The sequence below is a fragment of the Micrasema longulum genome, unplaced genomic scaffold (genome assembly GCF_059751315.1).
Source record: "Micrasema longulum isolate JH-2025_06_02 unplaced genomic scaffold, ASM5975131v1 h1tg000097l, whole genome shotgun sequence".
In the NCBI taxonomy this organism is placed as follows: domain Eukaryota; kingdom Metazoa; phylum Arthropoda; class Insecta; order Trichoptera; family Brachycentridae; genus Micrasema; species Micrasema longulum.
Window position 1 is genome coordinate 1,466,827 of NW_028277303.1, and position 23,543 is coordinate 1,490,369.

The 23,543-nt window shown below is 31.3% G+C and overlaps 1 protein-coding gene across 1 annotated transcript in view; it reads right to left on the reverse strand.

The window, feature by feature from the left end:
* The window catches only part of bma (SCY1-like protein bma), a 287,477-nt gene extending 264,263 nt beyond the window's left edge, over positions 1-23,214 (reverse strand). Inside the window, exon 1 of the mRNA XM_088235846.1 lies at positions 22,990-23,214. Within this exon, the coding sequence (XP_088091972.1) occupies positions 22,990-23,160 (171 nt within the window). The 5' untranslated portion in view covers positions 23,161-23,214. The remainder of the gene's footprint in view (positions 1-22,989) is intronic.
* Between the last annotated feature and the right edge of the window lie 329 nt (positions 23,215-23,543).

Below are 23,543 nucleotides of genomic sequence, written 5' to 3' on the forward strand. Positions count from 1 at the left end.
ATTGGAAAAACAATTTGGATTTCCTTACGTTAATTTCTACGTAGGAACAAATTTACGTTGTTTTGAATAGACCAGTAAGTACTCAAATTTTTAATTTTTAATATTTATTCTGCGAAACTTTGAAACGGTTCTAAGTAAAATATGTTTATTTTGTAAATTATTTTTATCATAGTTAAAATACGGATATATTTTGTACAAAGTTACAAGTACAAGTTGGCGGAGTTTTTAAATGAACTAAATTTTCGATATTATTTATCTTAATACTTTTTTGCTATCATCGTTGATGTGTTTTTCAGTTTTCCAAACAAAACAATTATTGCATACTATTCTAAAACTTAACGTTTTTTTAAAAGGCCGGACAATAAAATACAATAAATAAATATACACAATAATAGAATTAGTGAAATTAATAGAAAATAACACAAACACAAAAGTTACAACAGATATGAAGAACATTTTGGCGAAGGGAATATGGAAGTCTAGGCATTTACATGGCTTATAACCTGTCATTGGCTGGTTCAAGTGGCTACTTTACACACTGTGTAAGATTTACCGTTTTACTTATGTTTAAACTCTAGGGAGTGAAATCCATTACTTTTTTTTTTTTTACAAACATTTGGACTTTTGTCCACAAACATTTGGACAAAATCTAAATATTGAAATTTGAACATTTGTTTGTCATGAAGATGAAGAGATGATTGTTCACTGTATTTTATTGAGGCTTATTTTTTTTAAATACGCTAAATTCTAACAGCAATTTGCATACATAAAAAGTAGATCTGGGGTTTTAAAAGTAAGTCAAGCTACGAGTATTTAAATAATATTGTGTAAAACAGATTGGGATTCAAATTTTGGTAGGGCCGCGGTGGTGCATATTTTTCTGGAAAATATGTACGTATAAAATGCCGTGCAATGCCGCAGTTGAATTCCATCAGCAACACTACCAATAGTCCTACTCCCTAGCGTCCATGAGTGGTCTCTTTGGCCCCGCGAGCCGTGGGCAATGTGGCTACTGGCATTAACATCAGTGCTATAGCAGATAGGGAGAGGATGAATGGCGAGTGTCCGGCGCTATAAAACGGGACCCCTCCAGCTAAGGGTAGGTAACCCCGACAGAAAATTCCACCGAAGAAGGCAACGGGAAACCATTTCGGTCAATAATTTCCAGGATATCACTATGAAGAGAAACCAAACAATGGTCCCGAGTCCCGGACGGTCCTTAAATGGACCAGGGGTGCGAAGAATCTCCCGGCTCGACATATAACTGTGGAGGAGCTGTTTTTCACTGCTCAGGATAGGGAAGCTTTCTCCCAAGTGATCGTCAACGTCGGGGGAACCTGACATGACACGTTAAGAAGAAGTGTAAAACAGAAATAAGATAACGGAAGCAGTAAACTCTGGTCACAAAACTGCTATCAAGCTGAGACATTAAATTAGGTGGGCACCATTAGACATGGCTAACTCAATTTTTAATCGTTTTAAATATTATTAGGGTAAGTTTTTATGCAAAGTTTATTTTGGCATCAATAATTAATTTCCCATTTTTTATGGAAATCCTAAGTTTGCTTCTAATACCCCAAATATTAAAGTGTGATTGTTTTTATAAAACACGATTTTTTATCGCGTATACTGATTCTTATTTTCAATCACTTATATGAGTGTATTGGGTGATGAAATATTAAATTAATTTAAATAAATTTATTAACTAGGCATATATTATAAATTAGATTTATCATCATCATTTCATTTTCGCCACTAATGATACATAAGGCACTGCATTGGTACACCAATTGCAGCGTATCTTGATATTTTTTGTTACATGAAGGTGAGATGGCCAGTTCTACGCTTCAGGTACTAGTTCAGGAAATATAAAATATTCTGGAGTGAAAACCCACTTCTTAAGAAAATCTTTCATATCAACCACGTCGGGAATCGAACCCGCGCTAACAATTACAACTCGAGGCCGACTAAATAAAATAATAAGATTACCTACAGGCTAAGTTAAAAGGTGTAATTTTTGAAAACAATGATCCTTCACGGGATTTGACGTGAATCACTAAAAATCTTATCCTGAAAAATTAACTTTCAAGTGAACGACGAGTTTTGAAAAGCAGTCCTCAATTACAATGCTAAATTACTGCACAGAACACCCAGGCTTTGGAAAAATCAATTGGATTTTTTGTGTTCTCACCCGGAATCATGCCCGAAACCTTCCGCGCTTACGCAAGTCAAGCATATTTACACCACGTAGGTCGCTTGTTTAATCTTTCGGATATTTAAACCATTATATGAATTGTTTGTAAAAAAATACCGAAAAAGTTTTATTTTATTAACGTCTGATTTGGCAATTTTTAAATTTAAAAAATATCAAAAGTTCATCATACGAATTCAATTCACAGTTTTATGTTGCGCCAGTACCAAATTTTAATTAAGCATTTTGTTTTTTCTATTTGGAATAAAAGTGACTTTCTCTAAGAATATGTTTTTTCAAGGTGCATTTCTGTACAAGTGGGCTACTTTTTGTACTGTAAACCTCTGTAAGAAGATACCTATTGTTGAAATGTAGGAACGGAAAAAAACAATACAAAAGCCGCGGACTTATAAAATAATAATTCCAGAAAACGTGAGGTAGAATATTCTTTTACTTAATAATTATTTTGTTTAGATATTACAGTAACACTTTTGTATAAATATTTAAGTGTTTTTCTGTATGGATATTTTTTGTTTTATTTGGGATGATCTTATAAGAGGTGGAAATTTATTATTTATTTTATTTTTAATGGTTCACAAACAATAAACAATACATACGACATTAGTATAATATTCACTACTTTGTTATTCTGTTCATCAATTATATGTGAACGCATCGCGCGCAAATAAGTGAAAAAAAAGTTGTACAAGGCGGGAATAAAGATATCTACATATTTACGGCCCTCAAATATGTGATCGTTGCGTAATTTTATCATTCAGCATATTTATGTTCGAATATTTGCATTGAATTAGTTCTTATCTTTTGATAAGTTGTCAAGAGTTTATTTTTAGCTTAAAAAAATATGTTTAATCTAAAGTGTATTTTGTGTAAAACTTTTTACGTTGAAAAATTAAACGTCTCTTCAAGGTTTTATTGATTTTTAATTAGCTATCAAACATGTTTACATTTTATTTCCGTACCTTTCAAATAAAGGTAAATTCTTGCTGATAAATATATATATATAAAAAAAAAAAAATGCTGAAAAAATAAAGGCTTGCTGTTTTTTATGGTTTTTATTACCTTCACATTTTTAATCAAACGCTTATTGAGCGTCCTTGTAAGGTAAAATGGCCGCCTATAAAATCAATATAGAAAATGTGTTTTTTGTATTTATAAACAATATGGAGTACTTCAAATTAACAACTCATTCCAATAAATAGATTATAAAGGCGTATAAAAAAAGTAGATGAGCGATTTTTATCAATTTAGTTTATTCTAATTATTTATCTAGATTTCGGAATTTTTAAGGAGCTTTTTTTCATCATTAGTGGCGCTACAGCCCGTTGTGGGCCCTAGCTTCCTCCAGAATTTGTCTACATTCGTCCCTGCACCCCGCGGCTATTCTCCAGTTCGTCAGGCCAATCGCTCCAATGTCACTTTCCACATTATTCAGCCATCTTAATTTTGGTCTGCCTCTGTTTCGTCTGCTTTCCGGAGTGGTAAAAAGAATCTTTTTTGGAGTGCGGTTATCATTCATTCTGTGCACATGGCCCAACCAGTTAAATCTTTTTATTTTGATGAAAAGTGCTGGTAACGAAAAGGCGGACTGTAAATGAAAATCGAATTTCATTCAGTTTTGTTATTGGGAAATATTTGAGAAAGGATAGGAATATGGAATGAATAACCTTTAATATAATCTAAATTTTCTTCAATTTCTGACACTGGATCACAAAATAAACTATAAAATAAGACAATGTTTTCCACGACGCGCGACGATTCCAACCACTATTTATCCGATTTTATGTCAAGTCAAAAATGTTGTATTGTTTTTGTTCTAAATCCGAATCTTCTAATTTTGAATATCTTCTATCTTGATGTTAGATAGGTACCATAAGGATAGGTCAAAGGAAGGATGGGAACAAAAGGTAATCGGCCAGGAATAGTATCGATAAATGCTGTTATTTACTTAAAATGTGCAATGTTGGGTTCGCCATACAAAGCCTTTAATTCATGATTAAACCTTCTCCTCCACACTCTGTTTTGGTTGACAGCACCAAATATCTTCCTTAATATTTTTCTTTCGAATACTAACACCATATTTTCATCTCTTTTGGTCATAACCCAGCATTTGGCTCCATATGTAATGACCGGTCTGAGGAGTGTTTTGTAAATAATGGTCTTAGCTTTTCTAGTGAGCAGTTTGGATCCCAGATGTTTAAACAAGCCATAATAACATATGTTTGCTGCCGATAGCCGTGCTCTAATATCGGTACTATAATTGTTATCATTAATCATTTCAGTTCATAAATATTTAAAGGAATTGTCATTGACTATGTGGAGTGACTCAACGTCAATTGCCTGTAGTACATAGTTTATTTGTGACTTTCTTGCAAACATATATTTAGTCCAAGATGTATTTATTTTAAGACCCATGTCATTAGCAGTCATTTCAAGCTTAAAGAAATCATCTTTTAATACCGAGACAGTTCTGAAGATTAAGTCTAGGTCATCTGCGTAGGCTAATATCTGGGTGGTCTTTCTAAAAAAAGTTTCTGTTGTTTCTACTCCTGCAATAGAAGCTGTTTTTAAAATTCAAAAACGCTTTTGAAACTAATAAAGGAACAAAAGTAATTGGAACCAACTGTTTTGTTTGGTGATTGAATCAAATCACAGGTCAATCAAAGAGTGAAATAATGTAGTATTCAGGTCAATAAATCAGGCGAGTGTCTTTTAGTATTACTTAAATTTTTTTTTAAACACGCTTTTTTGTAAATCACGGAAAAATTTATATATTTTTGGTTCGATGAAATATTTGTTTTTGTGAATTGAATTTTTACATATTAAATTTTTTTTTTTCAATATTTCAGGCGACAACGATGCAGTCGCTATTTTTTGTTTATTCAGAAAATATAAGAAGCTCTTCGGTATATTAATGACATAAATATTTTGCTAGAGAGATTGAAAATATCCTACCGGGGTCTTATGCTGCACTTATTTGTCTTTAGATTCGTATGCAACTTTCGAAAATTCTCATATAAAATCATTTCTGAATAACGCATACGACTGAAGTTAGTTGAAAACCACCTGGCTTTATCTCGAGTACCTCGAAGCATTCTTATTTTATTATTAAATTAGTTCAAATTAATTTCAGAAATTCGTTTAACATTATACTTTCGAATATATTATTCATAATTATTTTACATTACATACCATTTTTTTACTATCCTTGTTTGTTTTTGCTACATAGTTAAAAAAAGATAAGATTACCAATCCGGAGAAAAACCAAGTATCAAAACTCATTGTACTCATTGTTAAAGCTGTATAATGAGTTACCCAAAGAAATAAAATAAATAAAAACCATTACAATTTTAAAAAATAATTTGAAAAGTATGTTTTTGAGAAATGTTGATAAAAAACTGTAATGTTATTGAAACTTTGTATTAGTTCTTAAGATGTTATGAACTAACTTAATAAGGCATAAATAGAATAAATAAATAATTATTTAAAGTTATTTTTATTCAGTTTCTTGTACTTGTGTTTTTTTCTCCTAACTGTTATAATTGGCCTAGGTATGTTATAATTAATGTAAATACTTCAATTTTAAAGATTTATTTTCGCAGAAAAATAATTTTTATGTATTAATTCAAAGGAATAAAAGATAATATCGAAAAAAATGTCGACCAATAGAGGTACTAAATTAAATATAAATAAAAAATGATATCAAGCTTACTTACGGAAGTTTATAAATCTGGCTCTTGGGTGAACGCTTATTAATTCTTATCAATCAAAAAAGACTGGTGCTAGGGGGTAAAATTTTGTTCTTACCAATTTTACAGTGGTTTATTTAGTGCGAAGATAATGCTTGAATATATAAAAAGGATGAAAGTAAATGAAACATTAATAATAAATTTACGATCGAAATACTTATTTCAGATTGTTACCTTGCACCTGGTAAGGTTTAGAATTTACATGCGGTATACTCAGGAAGCAAGAGACTATGGTGGGAAAATAGAGAGGTTACAGGAAAAAAAGGATGACGTGATATGAAGTCGAGGTTTCAAGAGGTGTATTTTTCTAAAAAAGAGACTGTTATAAAACACAACAGAAAAGGAATAACTAAAGCAAGGTGTAATATGTCGAGAAATGGAAAGTGTTGTCTCCCTAGAAATACCAAGTGACGGAAATTCAATATTTAGTGCGATAAACTTGTTAAAAATGTTATTAACAACAGAAAGAAATGGAAGATTTACCCTCAGATTAACACAAATCCACTTAAGTACAGTGCAAAACGTTTTTTTTTAAGTTAAACGGTATTAGCTTTAAGATAACAAATGTAAGTTTAGCACATGAAATACAAAAGAGTGATACACTATATTCCAACATAAGAGATTTCAAAACTAAGCAAAAGTACTGAATTAATTACGAAGAGCAAATCAATTTTATTTCCAATATATTTAGTGTCTTAGAGCCTAAGGCGATTAGTGTTTTATGCTCTTAAATATTTTTTTCGTTTCTAAACTAACTGGAACAAACTTTTATTCAAGCAAGCTCAAATCAAGATATATTTTTTTGGTAAAACAGGAGTTTATAGTATTGTTAGTAAATATCGAAAATATTCAGGAGAAATTATTTTTAGAAATAAATCTTTAAGTTTTAGATATTATGACATCGAGAGTTGAAAATTGCTAAAACCGGTATCCATTACTTTACGCTTAATTTTTTCAAAAATTGCCGTGTAGGTTGGTATTATAATTTATTATTTCATTTAGCTTTTCGTACAAGGTTACCCACATCGGTAAAGTATTCAACTCATTTATTTCATTAGAATCAATATAGAGAATGTTTGAAGAAATATGGATGTTCGTTAAATGAAGGGTGAATGGGAATAAGTTAAAGTGCACACTTAAACTAATCAATTCCATGTCATAAATTTAAGTAATGGAAATGCCTAAGCTCTCATATTTACTTTAAAAAAATATATATTTTCCAAGTAGACTGATGGACTATCTATCTTTATAATTTTTCTTGTCGTACTACCTTATTTATATTGAAGGTATAAATGTTATTTCATATTAAACTTAATTGCATATTGAATCTGTTACAACATGTGGCAATATTTGCACCGTTAAGGGTTGGATATTGTTTGTTCCGCGGGTTACAAGATATTTACTTCCTAAAACTACAGATTTGCCACAAGAGTACACTATCAAGAGTACAAATTAGTACACTAAAATAAGTATTTTACTAATATTTTTTTTATTTTACAGAAACAAACAGTCAACAATGATTAAATAACATAATAAAGATAAGGTTTAAAGATCAACCAGTGAAGTTTCTGAATAAAAATCATACATATTAAATTATGGTTCAAAAATAGGGTGTATTTGTGTGTATTTGTACGAAAGTAAGTGTAGAGATGTGTTTGTGTGTGGGAGTGTATAATATATGTATGGTGTTTAATATTAGTTCACTAATATGGTTTTTGCCTTTAAAAGCTTTATACAACTTTGTTTTTTAACTGTTAATTTATTTCCTTTCCTTTAAATTCTTAATTTGGACAAACAAAAAATATAATTGATCAAACCAACTATCCCAAGAAGTGTACAAATTGAAAAATACGTTAAGGCGTTGCATAGTATGTAGGCGAAATAATTTTGTTTAAAGGTTTCATCTCTTTGATTTTCAAAAATCATCACTTGGATGAATTGAAAAAAATCCATGTTCAAATATAAGCAGAATGGTGAATGTTACACAGTGTGTAAAATGGCCACATAAACCACCTAATGATAGGTCATAGGCCGTAAATACCTTGACTTCCATATTTCTTTTTTTACCCTTCACGCGTGCTAAGTTATCACTACCAGCTAATGGCTGGCACCTGAAGCATAAGACAGATAACCTTACCTTTCACTAATAGATTATCGAGATCTGCTGCATTTGATTTAACAATGTTGTGTTCAGTACACCACTGGCTGTGGATAATGATTTGATGAAGATGATGAATATTACATTTCATGCGTGTTGGTCCACTATTGAGAATGTAAGTATGGAGAAAACTGGCGACATCTATGGTATTGTAGGATGAGGTGGTGCATATGCCAATATATTAAACCCGCTTTAAATAGTAGAAAAAATAATTATTAAATTAATTTTAAAGAAACCGTCAACATTCAATACGGAAAGTCTATATAAAATATTTCAGGTTCATACAGTAGACACTCTTTATAAAATAAATTCTATTATACAAATATATAAAAAAGAAAAAATAAAAGAATTTGAAAAGAATAAGTCACTCAAATACCAACATGATATTAAAATTCCTAAATTTCATACAAGTCATGGTCAAAACAGCTTTGTCTTCAAAGGTGTAAAAAATTATAATAATCTTCCTAGTGAACTAAAACCTATTAAAAATAATATATCAATAGATAAATTTAAAGTTAATCTAAAGAAATTTTTTGAACTCGTGTAAAAACAGCATCAAATTTTAATTTGTATGAAAATATTATTGTTTTATGTTTTTTCTTTATTTATCCTTTGTATTTCTTTTTTTTTCTTCATGTAATCGTCTTTAAAATTATATAAACTCTTATAAATAAACAACTAAAACAGTGTCAGTCACTCTCCAAGCACAAGAGTTAGTCTCTTTTTTTGGAGAGTTACAGTGATAACATTTACTAGATGTGTAAAAGTAGATATGTTTAGAATTTTACAAAAACATGTATTTTTTATGAAATTTATGAATAAAATATTTTTTTTAAAAATCTATTGTTGGAAAGGAGTAAGTTGTTGAAAAGATATCAATATTTGATGTTATAATAATAAAAATATGTACCTACTTAATTTAATTCCACTTTTAATTGTTTTTTTTTTACCAGCGACCGGGTTCTGCCATGTCCATCATTGCTAGATTGGTTTCATTTGTAAACATTATAAATTAAAGTGGAATCAAACTAAATAAGTATTCCACAAGGGACTCACTCTGCCTTAATATACCTATATTTTATCATTTTGATTGAAATGATTAGAAATATAATCCAACAATTAATTCTAGCTTTCCGACTAAACTAATCCAGAGCAATAATTAATTACTCTTTTTAGATCATTAAATATATGTATCTCCTTTACTTTCAATAATTTGCTTGTTTTTATTGTTATAATGAAAATGCTAATCCACAATTCAATTTAAGTGATATAAAGTGATATAATATTTTATGATAACATTCAAAGTGGTTCTCTATCTCCTTTGACATAAAGATTTAAATTCCAAAGTTTCGAATTCCGAGAAGTTACATGATTAGAAGTATATTCAAAAGCAAAACATTGGTTTACCTTTGTATTATTCTGACTTCTTAGGATCTTGTTCCATTACTTATTCTGATTGTTTCTTTGAGATATGTAGAAGATACATAATCTTCGTTCATTTAAATAGCGGGTTTTCAGTCAACAACGTATTGAGTATGTCCAAATGTTTGCAGACAGGCTCAAGACATAATCAAAACATTGTCGGATTAATTAAATGGTAAAATAAGAAGTATGAAAGTTAGAAACTTGTTTTCAGGCATTGCCTAGTAGGTGAATTAGTTCAGCCGGCCCACATGATGAAGGCATCTTTTTCTTCAGAAAAAAGTCAACAGAGTAAATGTGGATGTTTAAACATAGGTAGAATGGCGAATGTTACTCAGTGTGTCAGGTGGCCACTTTAACCAGCCAGTGATAGGTCATAAGCCTTGTAAATGCCTAGACTTCCATGTTCTTTTCTCAAAAAATATTTCTCTCTCCGTTGCAACAAACTTATTTCAAGTCAGTTTAGACCTAAAATAGCTGTTACTTGAGCATTTTGCTTAATTATTATTTTAACTTGAAAAGTAGTATCCTTAGAGAGATGGTATCCGTGGTGTTGTGGTTAAGACGTTTGACTCACACATGAATAGTTTCGGGTTCGACTTCCGGTAAGAACACAAAAAATCATTTGATTTTTCTTAAGCCGGGTGTTCTGTGATATAATTTACCACTGTATTTACAGTAAATTTAAAACGAAATGTTAAGTAGACAAAAATGAGCATTTTAATAAGCAATACTCATTTTTGTACACAAATATTGGTTATTCTTTATAGACTGTCGAAGATAACTCTGTTAACTTCCCATTGTAATTGGGACCCTGCAATGGCTCGTAGTCTAAACATCAAAATAAATCTAACCAACACGTGATCACCCAAAAAAGTCGTCACATGTTGATAATACTGGCTGTGAAAATATACGCACCTATTTTCATTCTATTTACATGATAGATGAAAGAAAATGGAGAAATTTTCTAACACCAACGCTTTGGGACAGTAAAACATTTACACTTTATACTGAAACGACCTTATTTTATACTAGTCTATTGTGTGCTCGGCTGACCTAATATGGTGAAGTGTAATAGTGTTTATTCTACAGGTTTCTAGGATACTTATGCATTGACTCTTATTTCTTGGACAAACGGGGCTCATTCAAATATGGTCGAGTACTTCACTTGAGTTGTGTTTCTGATAACGGGACCTGATTCTTATTTTTTTGTTAATGAAAGATTTCTCCGTTTCAGTGTGAAAAAAATACAATTTTTACCTTAGTTTTTTAATTATTTTTTACAGTTTTATAAGCATGACTCTTTTGTCCCAGGTTAGTTATGGGTTGCAAGCTGAGGCTTCTCGTGAGAGTTGTATTCTGAAAACAGTTGCAATGCGCTGCAATAATATATAATGTTCTTTAAATATAATTATTTTGTACCGGTGGTGTCACTGGAACTTCTCCTAAACAGCGTAACCGATTTACGTGCGGTTTACAGCAAAAGGTATATATTTGCGCCGAGCGTGTTCGTAGATATTAAAGTGTTCACGCTAATCTGTAAAAAAAAAATTTGAAGCGAAAATCTTTTTTGTCATCGACCTACCGGGGTTACATTTAACGAGAATGCATGTACGATAAAAATGGAAGAATGTTGTTTTTTTTTTATAACTTATTTCCATTTGTTTCTTTATACTAGATTTTTCGTAATGCTAAAATAATACTAACTGATATTCAATGCATTTTTGAAAATCTCATTCATGAATAAAGTGTACCCCTGTTGGAGAGAAGAGTAGAGTTTGAAATTTGCAAAAAGAATTCTTTATTTAAAAATTAATGATTGTATATTTTGGAGTTCAACCATAAACAAGTACCTAGGTACCTAACTGAATGCAATATTTGGATATAAACAATTTTAAGTTTTTAAATTGATCATAAACAAGTACTTCGGTACCTACTTATCAGTGTGTTTTTCCTTTAATCCGGACAGTTTTTGCATGCTTTCACGACACAACCATGCATTTAGCTTTTCATTTCTTTTGGTTTTAAATTAAACGTCAAGCTCGCGTCAAAACCCGGATGGCGGTTAAAGAATGAGTAAATTTGCTTTGGACATTAGTTGAGTGTCATAATTTTGGAGAACTCGGGGTAAAACGTGGTTTTACTCTTCTTCATTAACACGTATTCCCAATTTTTTCCTTGTTTATGCCATTAGAGAAGTGAGCTTTATACGATTTTTATTTGATCACGACGAATACCTTTAACAAACTAACCATTATAACGAATATGTAAAGAGCTCAAAAAAGGCAAAAATAAATAACTTGCGTTCTTTTTTCTTTAATAATTTTTTTCTTCATTTTTAATGTTATTTCCATTTGTAAATACTAACTCCAAACTTTTAAAAGGTGTTTTTACTTTGATTTTAATTTTTAAACCACTTCCATTTATGTTTTCTTTTCCTTTTTTTTGTACTTATTATTAAAGTATTATAAAATAGTTCAGTGATAACCTTAGATATAATTATAATATAATATGGAAACTTCACTGGTCCATTGGAGTTAAGTCTATCTGAGTAAAATATAAAACATTGTAACCATAGTGTACGTTTCCCGAATAAAAGAAAACAAAAAATAAATAAATAAAAAAATATATATATCTTGTAACCTCATATATTTAATTCTTCTATTCACGTCTATGTCACTGAACTCTTCCTTAACGGCTGGACCAATTTTGACATTGTGTTAGTTTGAATGGTTAAGATTTACAATTGGACCCGGTATCTCTAAAGATAGAGTTTATCAACCTTGTAAATGCCTAGACTTCCATATGCCCTTCATCTGAAACATCTGTTAAAATAATTTTTTCCTCAGAAGCGGTTCATAAGACACTTTAACCATGTCTGAATGAATACATGTAATACCCTTTGTCAGCCGACGCGCTGAAATATTAATGTGGTAGGCTACAATAACTTCATTTAACGGAATGTGTGCTTAATATAACTTTTCTTCAGTAAGGGTTTATAAGGAACTTTACATATGTTCCAGTGGATGTACGGGTAATCACTTTGTTAGTCGACGCGCTAACATATTAAAGTGGATAGTTTCGGTAACTTCATATAACATAATATCTACCAGATAAAACATTTCTTAGGTAAGGGTTCATAATGCACGTTAGCTGTTTTGGAGTGAATACACGGGAATAACCTGTGTTCATAGACAAGCGGATATATTGAAATTGTTAGAAACTAGTTAAATGCTACGCGTGTCGGGTTCGGGATTCTACTGCGCGTCTATTAATTGTCACGTAGTACAAACGAGTTTTAACCGCATCTAGTAGAAAAACAGGGAAATTAAAATAATTAAAAGCAAGTGGAAAATAACATGTTATTAACGAAGTTAAATAAGCAGAGATTTATAGGCAACCTCCCTTCATCCCGCCTTTTATCGGCTACGCTCGATAAAGTTTATTCTGAACTTAAACGTAGCGAGAAGTGTACGTGTAGTTCTCGGCTTCTTAAGTGTAACCGCTGCAGTTATAGAGAAAAAAATACATTTCCAATGTTTCCGTTTAAATATACAGTTTAATTATTTTATTTGGGAAACCAATAGTTCTACAAACATATTTATAGTCAACAAACAGGACAAATGAAGGGCTGATATTAAAAACAACACTTGTCAGTTGTTTTAAGATTTTGAGATTATAATGTCAAACGTTCATAAATTATATTTTCTGTGGATTTGTTTATACAGTTCATTAAAAAACAACTCATGACATAAATTACAAGGCTTTAAAGTTTGTTTGATTTAGGTAAAAAGAACACACGTCATGTGCTGTGAAGTTTTTTCGCCCGCCTGAAAAATTTAACTCTCTTGACAATGCTGTTTTTGATTTCAGCACTTTAAATATAGTGTATAAACTCAGAACCAATAACAAATTTTAACAAAATGTACAAAGTTAGTAAAAAATATATAATACAAATTAAACAAATACATTAAGTTCACACAAATAAAAATGTTGACATCAAAAAAAATACTTTTTTTTTAAAGAACAGTAAGTTTTTGTAAATTGGACGGGATTAGGACAAGGATACTTGAAGAGAGGATAAGGAAGGGAAGGAAGATGTACATATTTATTATTATAATGTCTACCAAGTTACATAATGCTTTTTGAGAGTAAAATCTGACAGATTGATGTTTAAGTAGTTCTTTGAACTTTGTATTGTACATTGAAAAAGTCCTACGAAAAAAAGCATTTTAACAAACGATGTTTTACTTATTGGCCTATGAAACAAGTGGTTCCGTTAACAAATCCTGGTTGGAACATGTTTTGTTATTTAACTAAGTAATTTTGCACAGTCAACTATTCCTGTCATAATTTTGTGAAGCAGTAGTTGGTACGCACACACTCTGAGGTATTGTAGAAAAGTGATTCCATGGTAGGTGGAGGCAGCGAGAGTTGATACATAAGAAATACCGGTTTTGTGTTTTAGGTATTTTATAAATTTGTTCTAAATATTTTCTTTTCTTTTTATATAAGTATATGGCATACCGGGGATTCCATATCTGAGATGCGTATTCTAAATGGCTTCTAACAAAAGTATAATATAACGAAATTAGAGCAGTTGTGGAACTTGAACAAGCAGTTGTTTTATTTGTTCATGTAATTATAATGTTTGAACTTTTTTAAGAAGGTTTCACTGTTTAAAAAAAAAAATTTAAACCGTATTTTAGAGCATTGAAAGGTTTTAGTTGTACTTCAAGGTGCGTCCTGTTTTTTTTTGCTATTAAAAGATAAAAGTTTTAACAAAATAATGATTATAAAATAACCACACTTAGCCACACTTTCTTGACTAATGGTCAACACACATGAAAGTGGAAAAAAGATAGATATTAGAACGAAAATTTAACATGTGTTCATATGGTACTTCTTCTGTTTCAGTCTCATCTAGTGGTTTAGTAGTAAAAGTTATGACCCGTAGATTACTGCAAAATAAAATGCAAAAGCAAAACTTACCTAGTTTAGAAGAAAAGCTCAAATATTTGGAAATTTATATTTTTTCTTGCGAAAACTACTCTTTGGATTAAATAAAGAACTTGAAGCAAAAGTATTCGAATATAATATTTTAATTCAGAAGATTCTTCCAAAATACTGGAACAAGTGATGATTTCTCTAATGCGAGCAATGAAGGTAAAGGTTCAAGAAGTCAATAAAATACCGTTACCATTATTGTTAGGTCTTTCAATGTTTGTGGAAGCTTACTTTTCTCGATGACAATTTTAGATAAACTAAAGTGACAGTAAAAACGGATAACTCAGTTATATTGGGTTGCTCTCAAAAGAAGCCGCTGAAGCGCGCAATAAGCATTTCAGGCCCCACAGGCAGAATTCCGCAAGAAAATTTTCAAGAACTTAAACCAGCCAATGACAGGTCATAAGCTCTGTGGATGCTAACACTTCTTTATTCCCTTATCTAAAATAGTTTTCATCTCTGTTGTAGTATTTATTATTATTTTAAAACAATTATTATTCTCCAGAAACAGCGAATATAGTTCCTTTATTACATATTTAAATCGCATTGTGGTTTGTTTAGTATGTATTTGCATAAGCTAGACGATAAAATAATTACCCTTTGAATCCTTAAACGCTGCCTGATATACGGGTGTTTCAAGGTAAAGACAGAAATGCACGCTTAAATGGTCTGATTAATGTATACACATTGACTGATGCATTCACCCGGAAGAGTATTAAATTAGTGCACGGTAACTGAGATGCATTCATACATTTTTAATTAGCGCGGTGGAAATGTTTGTGATGTTGAACTAACATGGCTATTTTATTAATTAAGCATAGTGAAAAAAAAAAAATATGAAATAATAACAGATATGAGAAACATTTAAGAAAAGGGAATATGAAAGTTTAGGCATTTAAAAAAAAATATGATTGAAAAATATCAGTGTGTTCGTCTCTCGTTCTGTTTAACCTATACCTATTTTAAAATTACATTTCAAGAATCTTGATAAATACACAACAGTACAACAGCAGAAAGGGTAAAATATGGGGAAGTCGTTTAACGCTGACGATACTGATATAACCTTAGAGTATATACATATATAGAGGGATAACAAAACATTTTACCAATCAAATGCATGTTGCCGGTTATAGCGGACTCATTTTTTACAATATGTTCCAAATGAGAGAAAGGGAGACAAAAAAAATATGTGGGTACCGTCTTCATTTTTTGTTTTGTAGTCGATTTTAGAATTTTACGATGCTCATTTTTTACGTACGCAGCCAGTATTGTTTTGAACAAAAAAATCTTTACTAGTTCCCCAGTAAAAATATCCGGTGTTTGTCTCCGGAAAAAAATTAACTGTCAAACGCTCTGTCGGTATTTTGATCATTGTTTAACGTATTTAGTGCTAATTACATCAAAATTCATTATGCCAACTTGTGCCATGAAAGGATGTGCAAATAGAACTGGAAAAGGGGAAAAACGCTTCAGTTATCACAGGTATTCTTCAAATATTATAGATTTTTAAATAAATACGTTTTTTGGTAGTTTTTAACATAAATGCACCACTATTTTTGTATTATCATTTGAGCAATTATTTTAGCATTTGTTTCTGTGTAATTCAAATTCCTTACACATTGGATTTATGTGATTTAAATCTTTTTTTCCAATCGTTTCAATCCAAATATTTCTTTAAATATTCAAGACATGTAAATTCAACAACCTTTTACCGAGTCAACCGACATCTAGAAATAATTATTTTTCTTTTTATATCACTGAAAGAATGTGAAATTGTCATATATTGAATGTAAGTAAAAGAGATGCTTCGCCAATTTCGAATGGTATTTTTATGACCACTTTTTTGGCGGCTCTTATAATTTAAAAATGCTAGGGCTATGCATTACCCTAAAATATTTCGTATTCACTTTAATGTTATTTATTAGTGTAATCATTATGTCATTAAATTTATAAGCATAATATAGTTAATTAAGGTTTTATTTGGATTTCCGATAGATGAAATAAGGCAAAATAAATGGATCCATAAGACAGGGCGGAACAATTGTTCACTGAAAATAACAATTGGGTGTGTTTCAACCACTTTCTATCCATTAATTTGGACAAAAACAAATTATATGGTTCGTGTAATAAATGGTGCCGTACCCCCCATGTTTTCAAAAACCTAACTCGCTATGGGTAAATTTACATTTATTTCATATTTATATACCGTAATGTCGGAAAAATCCGTGTACGTGCATGAGAAGATGTATGAATGTAGAGAAAGCGAGATCTACATGCAAAGACAGAGTGATATGGTGATCTATCCTCTCTGCCTACCTATTCGGTGAAACGGCGTGATTTCTCCAAATCACCAAATCGGAAGTGGTATCTTCACTTTATCCAAAGATACAAGTTTAAATAAAAAAAATAATAGAGATTACCGTTTTCAGTTTTCAAATCTAACAACGAATTCGGAAAATATTTTGGAATTGGACACCCCGTTTACCCAACTTTTTAAAGATGTAAGTTACAACCTGCCGTCAGAGTAAGACAATATTTTAACAAATTGGTTGATTTTCAAACTCAATAAATTTACTTTACTGCAGTTTTACTTGTTTATTTATAAAATTAATTTATATACTTAACAATGTCATTTATAATGTTTATTCTTGCTTACTTTTATGTATTAAAACTGTTTTTAGTAAACTTGTTACTAAATTAAAATAAACGTTTTTATTGTACTTCCTACTCCCTATCAACCTCTGTAAAAAATCGCCTTAAGTTGTGCATTTGTGACAACTCTGTTTTATAAACATTTGGAAACGAAAAACGTCTTCACTAAACAAACGACCACGCCCCCTTTTCAAAAATTCTTACAAACTTTGGAATAGTACGGACTCTTAGATGTATATACTCTAAGAATATAACCATCGAATCCTTGAAAGACCCCCAGAAACTTTTCTACTCAGAAAAAATAGAGCGCGATAGAGAAAGAAAATAGTTATCAGCTAAAGTAATCGAATAATTTTACCTCTGAATTTGTCAATTTTATAATTATTAGCCCTTTTTAAATACCTCGAAAGTTACATTAATGGAAATATTGTGAAATGAAAATACAAATTAAAATTACTTCTTCAAAATATTACAGGCAGTGGCAATCTACATGTCCAAACCGACGCAAGACCCCTTTCTTAATTCTGTTGATAATGCATGTCTCAACCTTATACAGTTCACGGATCTCGACATTTGTGCAACTATCATGCATCGTTTTACCACACATTCGCCTGAGAGGGTTATTTTTGGTCAGTACTATTATATGGGTAGACGTATCGTTGGAAGAACCAAACTCCGATAGTTCGATGGAGTTCAGGAAGGTATAGATTCAGGAAGATATAGATCTATTGGCATCAGCGACTGGTGGTGCATCAGCCAGGATAGATGCAAATGCTAGAGGAGGACAAAGCTCACAGTGGGCTGTGGAGCCAATGGAGACAATGACTTTTAGACAGGAGATAAGTCCGCCTCGCAGTGTAGTGGATGGCGCATTTGCTTTTAATTCCCGAGATCCTAGTTTCGATTCCTGGCCGGGTGGACGTAAACTATTGGTTTCAAAGGCGGGTCCAGATTGCAATATTTAATTGTTCGGACACGCACTCGAAGCTTTAGACGGATCGTATTATCTTCTATGCAACAAAAACTATCCATTTACGCGGAACCATGGGTTCGGATAGGAAAAATAATGTGATTATGTTATGCGGATGTGAATGTGTATTTGAGATCTGGATTTATAAGCGCATATTTTAAATAGCTTTAATAATAAGAAAAACCAACCCGGCATTTTTTTGTAATGGTCGGTAAGACACTATTAAAGATTGTTTAATTGCACAAACTACATACAGTACCTGGTCCACTTTTGAGTGTGGAAGTAAACACTCCTTAGTTCAATAATGTTAAGGAAAAGAAAATACGCATCGGCTAAAAAATTATGTCATGGTTGAGGAATGTGCATCTGTGGCAGTTTCAAATGCTAAAGATCAGCTGCGCAACGCAGCGCTAAAGACCGAGGGTGGAAGCAATACCGGGAGTTGATTGGAAAAGTGGTATTTGAAATCCTATCTCAGGCAAAAAAACTAGGTAATAATTTGGAATTATTTACAAACATTTGTCGAAAGCTTTCTGAAAATTTTCATTTTCCACCAGAATAAAATACACATTTTCTGATTTAATAACAGGTTTACAAATACAAATTAACACATCTCAAAATAACTAAATGGCGGTTATAAGAGCATGTATTAAAATAGGTGCATTCTGTATTTTTCAAATGGCAGAAAAAAACAAAAATTGCACGTTAAAAAAAACATTTAACTTTAAAATTGAGCATTAAAATAAAATTCCATACTCTTTGTATCAGTTTTGTATTTTAAAACCAACTTTTAATCAGAAAATTCAGTAAAATGTATTTAACTACTGAACATGGTAGGAATAAAAACGTGAGTTTTTACTGTGTTTTTGAGCTGAAACTTTTGATTTGTTTGTTTGAAGTTTATGCACGCGTATGCATTTCTGTCACGCTGTTAATTTAAAATACTGTTTTGATACAATCAATATACTAAGGATATTGTGAGATATTATCTATAATGTGAATATTAAAATAACTAATCGTATTGCTTAAATTTTCATGTACTCACCCATTTATGCACAAAAAATACGTAGGTAATGTGGTAGAAATTGCTTTGAAAAAAACCTTTTAAGTAAGCCAGAAACAATTTTTCTACATTCAAGTTTTATTGGGTTTTATTTAAGCGGGGATTATTTTAAACATTTTCGCCGGGACTTTAATATTTATTTCTGAAAAATGTTTTCACAAGTAATCCCGTCATCCGACGTTTATGAGTTTTAGGATGGCGATGAAAAATATAACCTACTCATATTTATGAGAAAGCTTTTGACAAAATTTATTTACTGTTAAAGAAACTCTAAATCCTTATATCAGCACTTTGTATTAATAATTTGACACGATTGTGAAGTTTTTTTTTCTAGTCAGATTACGGTTTTTTTTAGTAAAATACAATTCAGTATTTGGTTTAAAATTTAATTAGTTACTAATTACATACTGCATCCACGGCAATTGAAAAGGGTTTCTCAAAATATTTAAAATCAAAGTATTTAATTAGGTCGAAAAATATATAAAAATATCAATGGGAAATGGAAAAATGAATGGGAAAAAATAAACTTACTGTTCTGCAGAAAAGGGCTATGAGAGTAATTTTGAGAAAAAAAAATACACTTAAATAAAGTTGATGCTGAAACAAGCAAAAAATTTGACAGGACGTCAACTAATATGTTTTATTGTCACGTTATTTGTTCATAAAATGATTAATGGTTTTGCCTCAAAAGAGTTGACTCAAAAGGTTTTTTCTAATCAATATGAACACGTATATAAAACAAGAAATAAACATGAAGTAGGACTCCCATTTCGTAGGAAAACAAAAACACAAAATTCGTTGATGCACCGAGCTGTACAGTTATATTATAAGGAAATACCATTAGACATAAGAGAGCAAAAACATATTATTTCATTTAAATGTCAGTTAAAAAAACATGTGTTTAGCAGATAAGTTAGTTTTTAAAAAGTAATTTTATTCGTGTTAGCTTTATAGAAGTTTTCTTTTTAGTGTACCTATATTGTTAAGAAAGTTTTATAATTAGTACATGTTTTAATAATAATTAGATATAAGTAAATATTAGGACATTCATTTATTATGTTTGTACTATTTTAAGATAGAACAAAAAATAAATAAATGAAAAAAAGCTTTTGAGTTAAACTTTATTGAGATTATTTTGATTTCCCAGCCGAAATTCTAAATTTTAATATGACATTATAAAAACAAACGTTTTATTGTTATAGTGTGAAAGTCTCAGAGTAATCAATAGAAAGGGTTTTGTTCCATCACATCGTGAGAAATACTAAATAATGTTACTCAGTGTATAAAATTATCGATATAGCTTATTTGACCTGTCAAAAAAATGCTTTGGACAAAAACATAATAAACATGAGTCAACTTTATGCTGGTCTGTGAAGTTAGCTACTTTGTTAAGGTGTAATTCCTGACTTGGGCGTCAGGAAATCGGATTTAAACAGCTGTTATTTTCACAGAAATATAATTTTTCATAGTTCATGGACTAATTTCATAATATATTCCAGATTTAGTATACACACACATGGGCTATGCCTATGTAAGGTTTTGAAAGTAATTATAAATGTAAACAAGAAAAATGTAAATAACATAATTGTCCGAAGCATTTGTCTTATCATCTAGCAGGCATGTAAAAAATGAACAAATTTTTTTTTTAGGATTATTTATGTAACGCCATTTGTAGAAATTCACTCAAAGCCAGAGCTAATGAGTGGTTAGAAATGCACCTAGTTTCCTGATGGTAGTCAAAAAGATTGAAAATATTTTACAATTTATTTCATTTGTCCGAAATTTAACTTTGTGCCTTTTAAAATTAAATGGTTAAAACTAAAGTCATAATAAATATTCAACAAAACAGTGCGTCATTAGGTGCTTAAAAGTTTAAATAAGAAAATAATGTATCCATAAAATGTCCAACTTATAAGTTCCTCTTTTACAAGTTTTTATAATATCTCTAAAATGATACATTTTAAAAGAAGCATTCACACACTTCTGGTCAAACAAAAAGTAAATATCTTAGCAAAATATTTGTGCAGTTTTCCCAGAGTATTAATTATGTTATACCTAACGTATACGTCCCGTTTTGAATGATATATTCACGTTTATTGGTAGCCTGTCCCAGTGTCCAAGGTAGATTTTAACAACAAACTGAACAAGCTGAAAGCAGACCTTGCTTTTCACCACGCCCGTGTTGAGGCCGCACAGGTTTCAGAAAAAAGAGATATACTTCTTGCAAAAATAGGAGACATTGATATACTGACATTCGGTCTTCAGAAAACTTTATCAATACCCGAGATCTCTACAGGTGAAGCATACTACAAGCATCAGCTCTCAGTTTATAACCAAGAAATGTATGAATGTAAGAACGATATGCATGTATGGCATGAAAGATTTGCTTCTCGTGGGCCAAATGAAATTGCATCATGTCTTATAAAATACTTTGCTTCTTACAAAATTAATTCCAACCATCTTGTGCTCTGGTTGGGCTCTTGAGGTGGACAAAAACGGAGCATCAATATGACAGCGGCAATAATGTAATTTGTTTAAAGAGATGACAACCCAATCGACATTAAAGAAAACAAATTTCCAGTGCCAGGACATAGCATCTTCCCTAATGATAGCGATTTTGGGTATATCGAAAAGCATCTGAAATATCACAAAAATCTTCGTACTATAGAAGATTACAGTGCAGTTATTCGTGAATGCCGACCACGAAAGGAACTATTTGAAGTCTCAACAATGATCCCTGAAAATTTTGTCTTTACCGACTCCATTTTGTCATTGCTCACAAACAGAAAAACAACCACTGTCGCTAACAAAACAATGAAAATAGAATCGTTGAAGATGCGTTCAATATGTGTAGAGAAATCTAGACCTGGCATTTTGAAGTTCAAGTACACACTTAACGATGAAGTTTACTTCTATGAAGTGAACCTTAATAAGCAGCACCGGGGCAAACCTTTCGAACTTAGCCATGCTGTTTTAACTCAACTGTACCTCACCGGAAATCAAATCGCACAAGCAAAAAAGAATGACATAATATCACCATTGAAGTATGTTCCACCGATTCATCATCCATTTTTTGAAGAGTTACGCACAAAAGATGATTCAGAAAATGCAAGTGTTGAAGATATTGATAATATAGAACTTTTTTTAGACGATGAACCTTTTGAAAGTCGATGACAGAGATTAGTCACATAATGTAACCAGCCAAATTGCACTAACTTTGAACCAACTTGACTAGGTTATCAACTAATGTGAACTCACTTTTTTAAATATTTTTTTATAGATCTGTTTAATATGCTAGAGTAATAAATAAATATTCAAATGTCAATCTTGACCTTTTCCATACACAGAACCATTGTTTTCTCAGATGTAGGTTTTTAGACTTAGTTCTAAATGGTTTAAGATGATCCACGCTATATCTTGCAAACATAAATTTTTATTATACTACTTGACTTCGCAAACTTGGCATTCTCCGTTGAGATGGTGAAGCAAAATTAGAAATATCACTACCCCTTCAATAGAGATTTCTAAGCTTGCTTTTAATACTCTCAATTCTCATACTACTTTAACATTAGTCTCTTTTATGTATATTTTTACTCCTTAAATTTGAATTTGAACTTATATGTTATTTTTTAATATATTAAATGAAATTGTTAAATCATTAAGGAACGTTGATTTTATCTGGTGGGACTTTTGGCTCACTAAACGTTAATACAATTTTAGTCAATAAACAAATTATTGAAATAATGAAAAAGGACTTACCTTAGCGTCGCTCTTGCGGTAGCCATCGTGGATCTTCCACACATGCTCTGGGCCGCAGGATGCCACCTGTTTGCCGATGTCGAAGAACTCTACGATGGGATTCCCATCCCACGGGTTGTGAACCACGACCGGTGCGCTCTTGAACTTCGCGAACATACTCGATGCCAACATCGTTCGCTGACTCGGGTTCAGCGAATTGAAAGACAACTTACTCGTTGTGCACTTGTTCACCCACGACCCCTCTCCTCCGTTCGGGTTTCCGGGGGGACGCGAAATCTTGGCGCCTTTTTTACAGATTTACTAGGGAAAAGCAAAAGGTTGAAAGACCCGATAATTAGTTTCGTCGCGACGCTAACCCGGCCGGCATTAATTGCTTGGTAACAGGAGGACGTTACATTTTTTTCGTCAGAAAGCTAAATTAAAGATTTCTTCCAACTAATTAAAAACGCTTGTCATCCTTCTTAGCTTAACACAATGAGTTTAATATTTTACAAGCTTTTTTATAATGTAGAAATCCTTTATATACCACATAAATCCTATTAGAAAAGTAATGA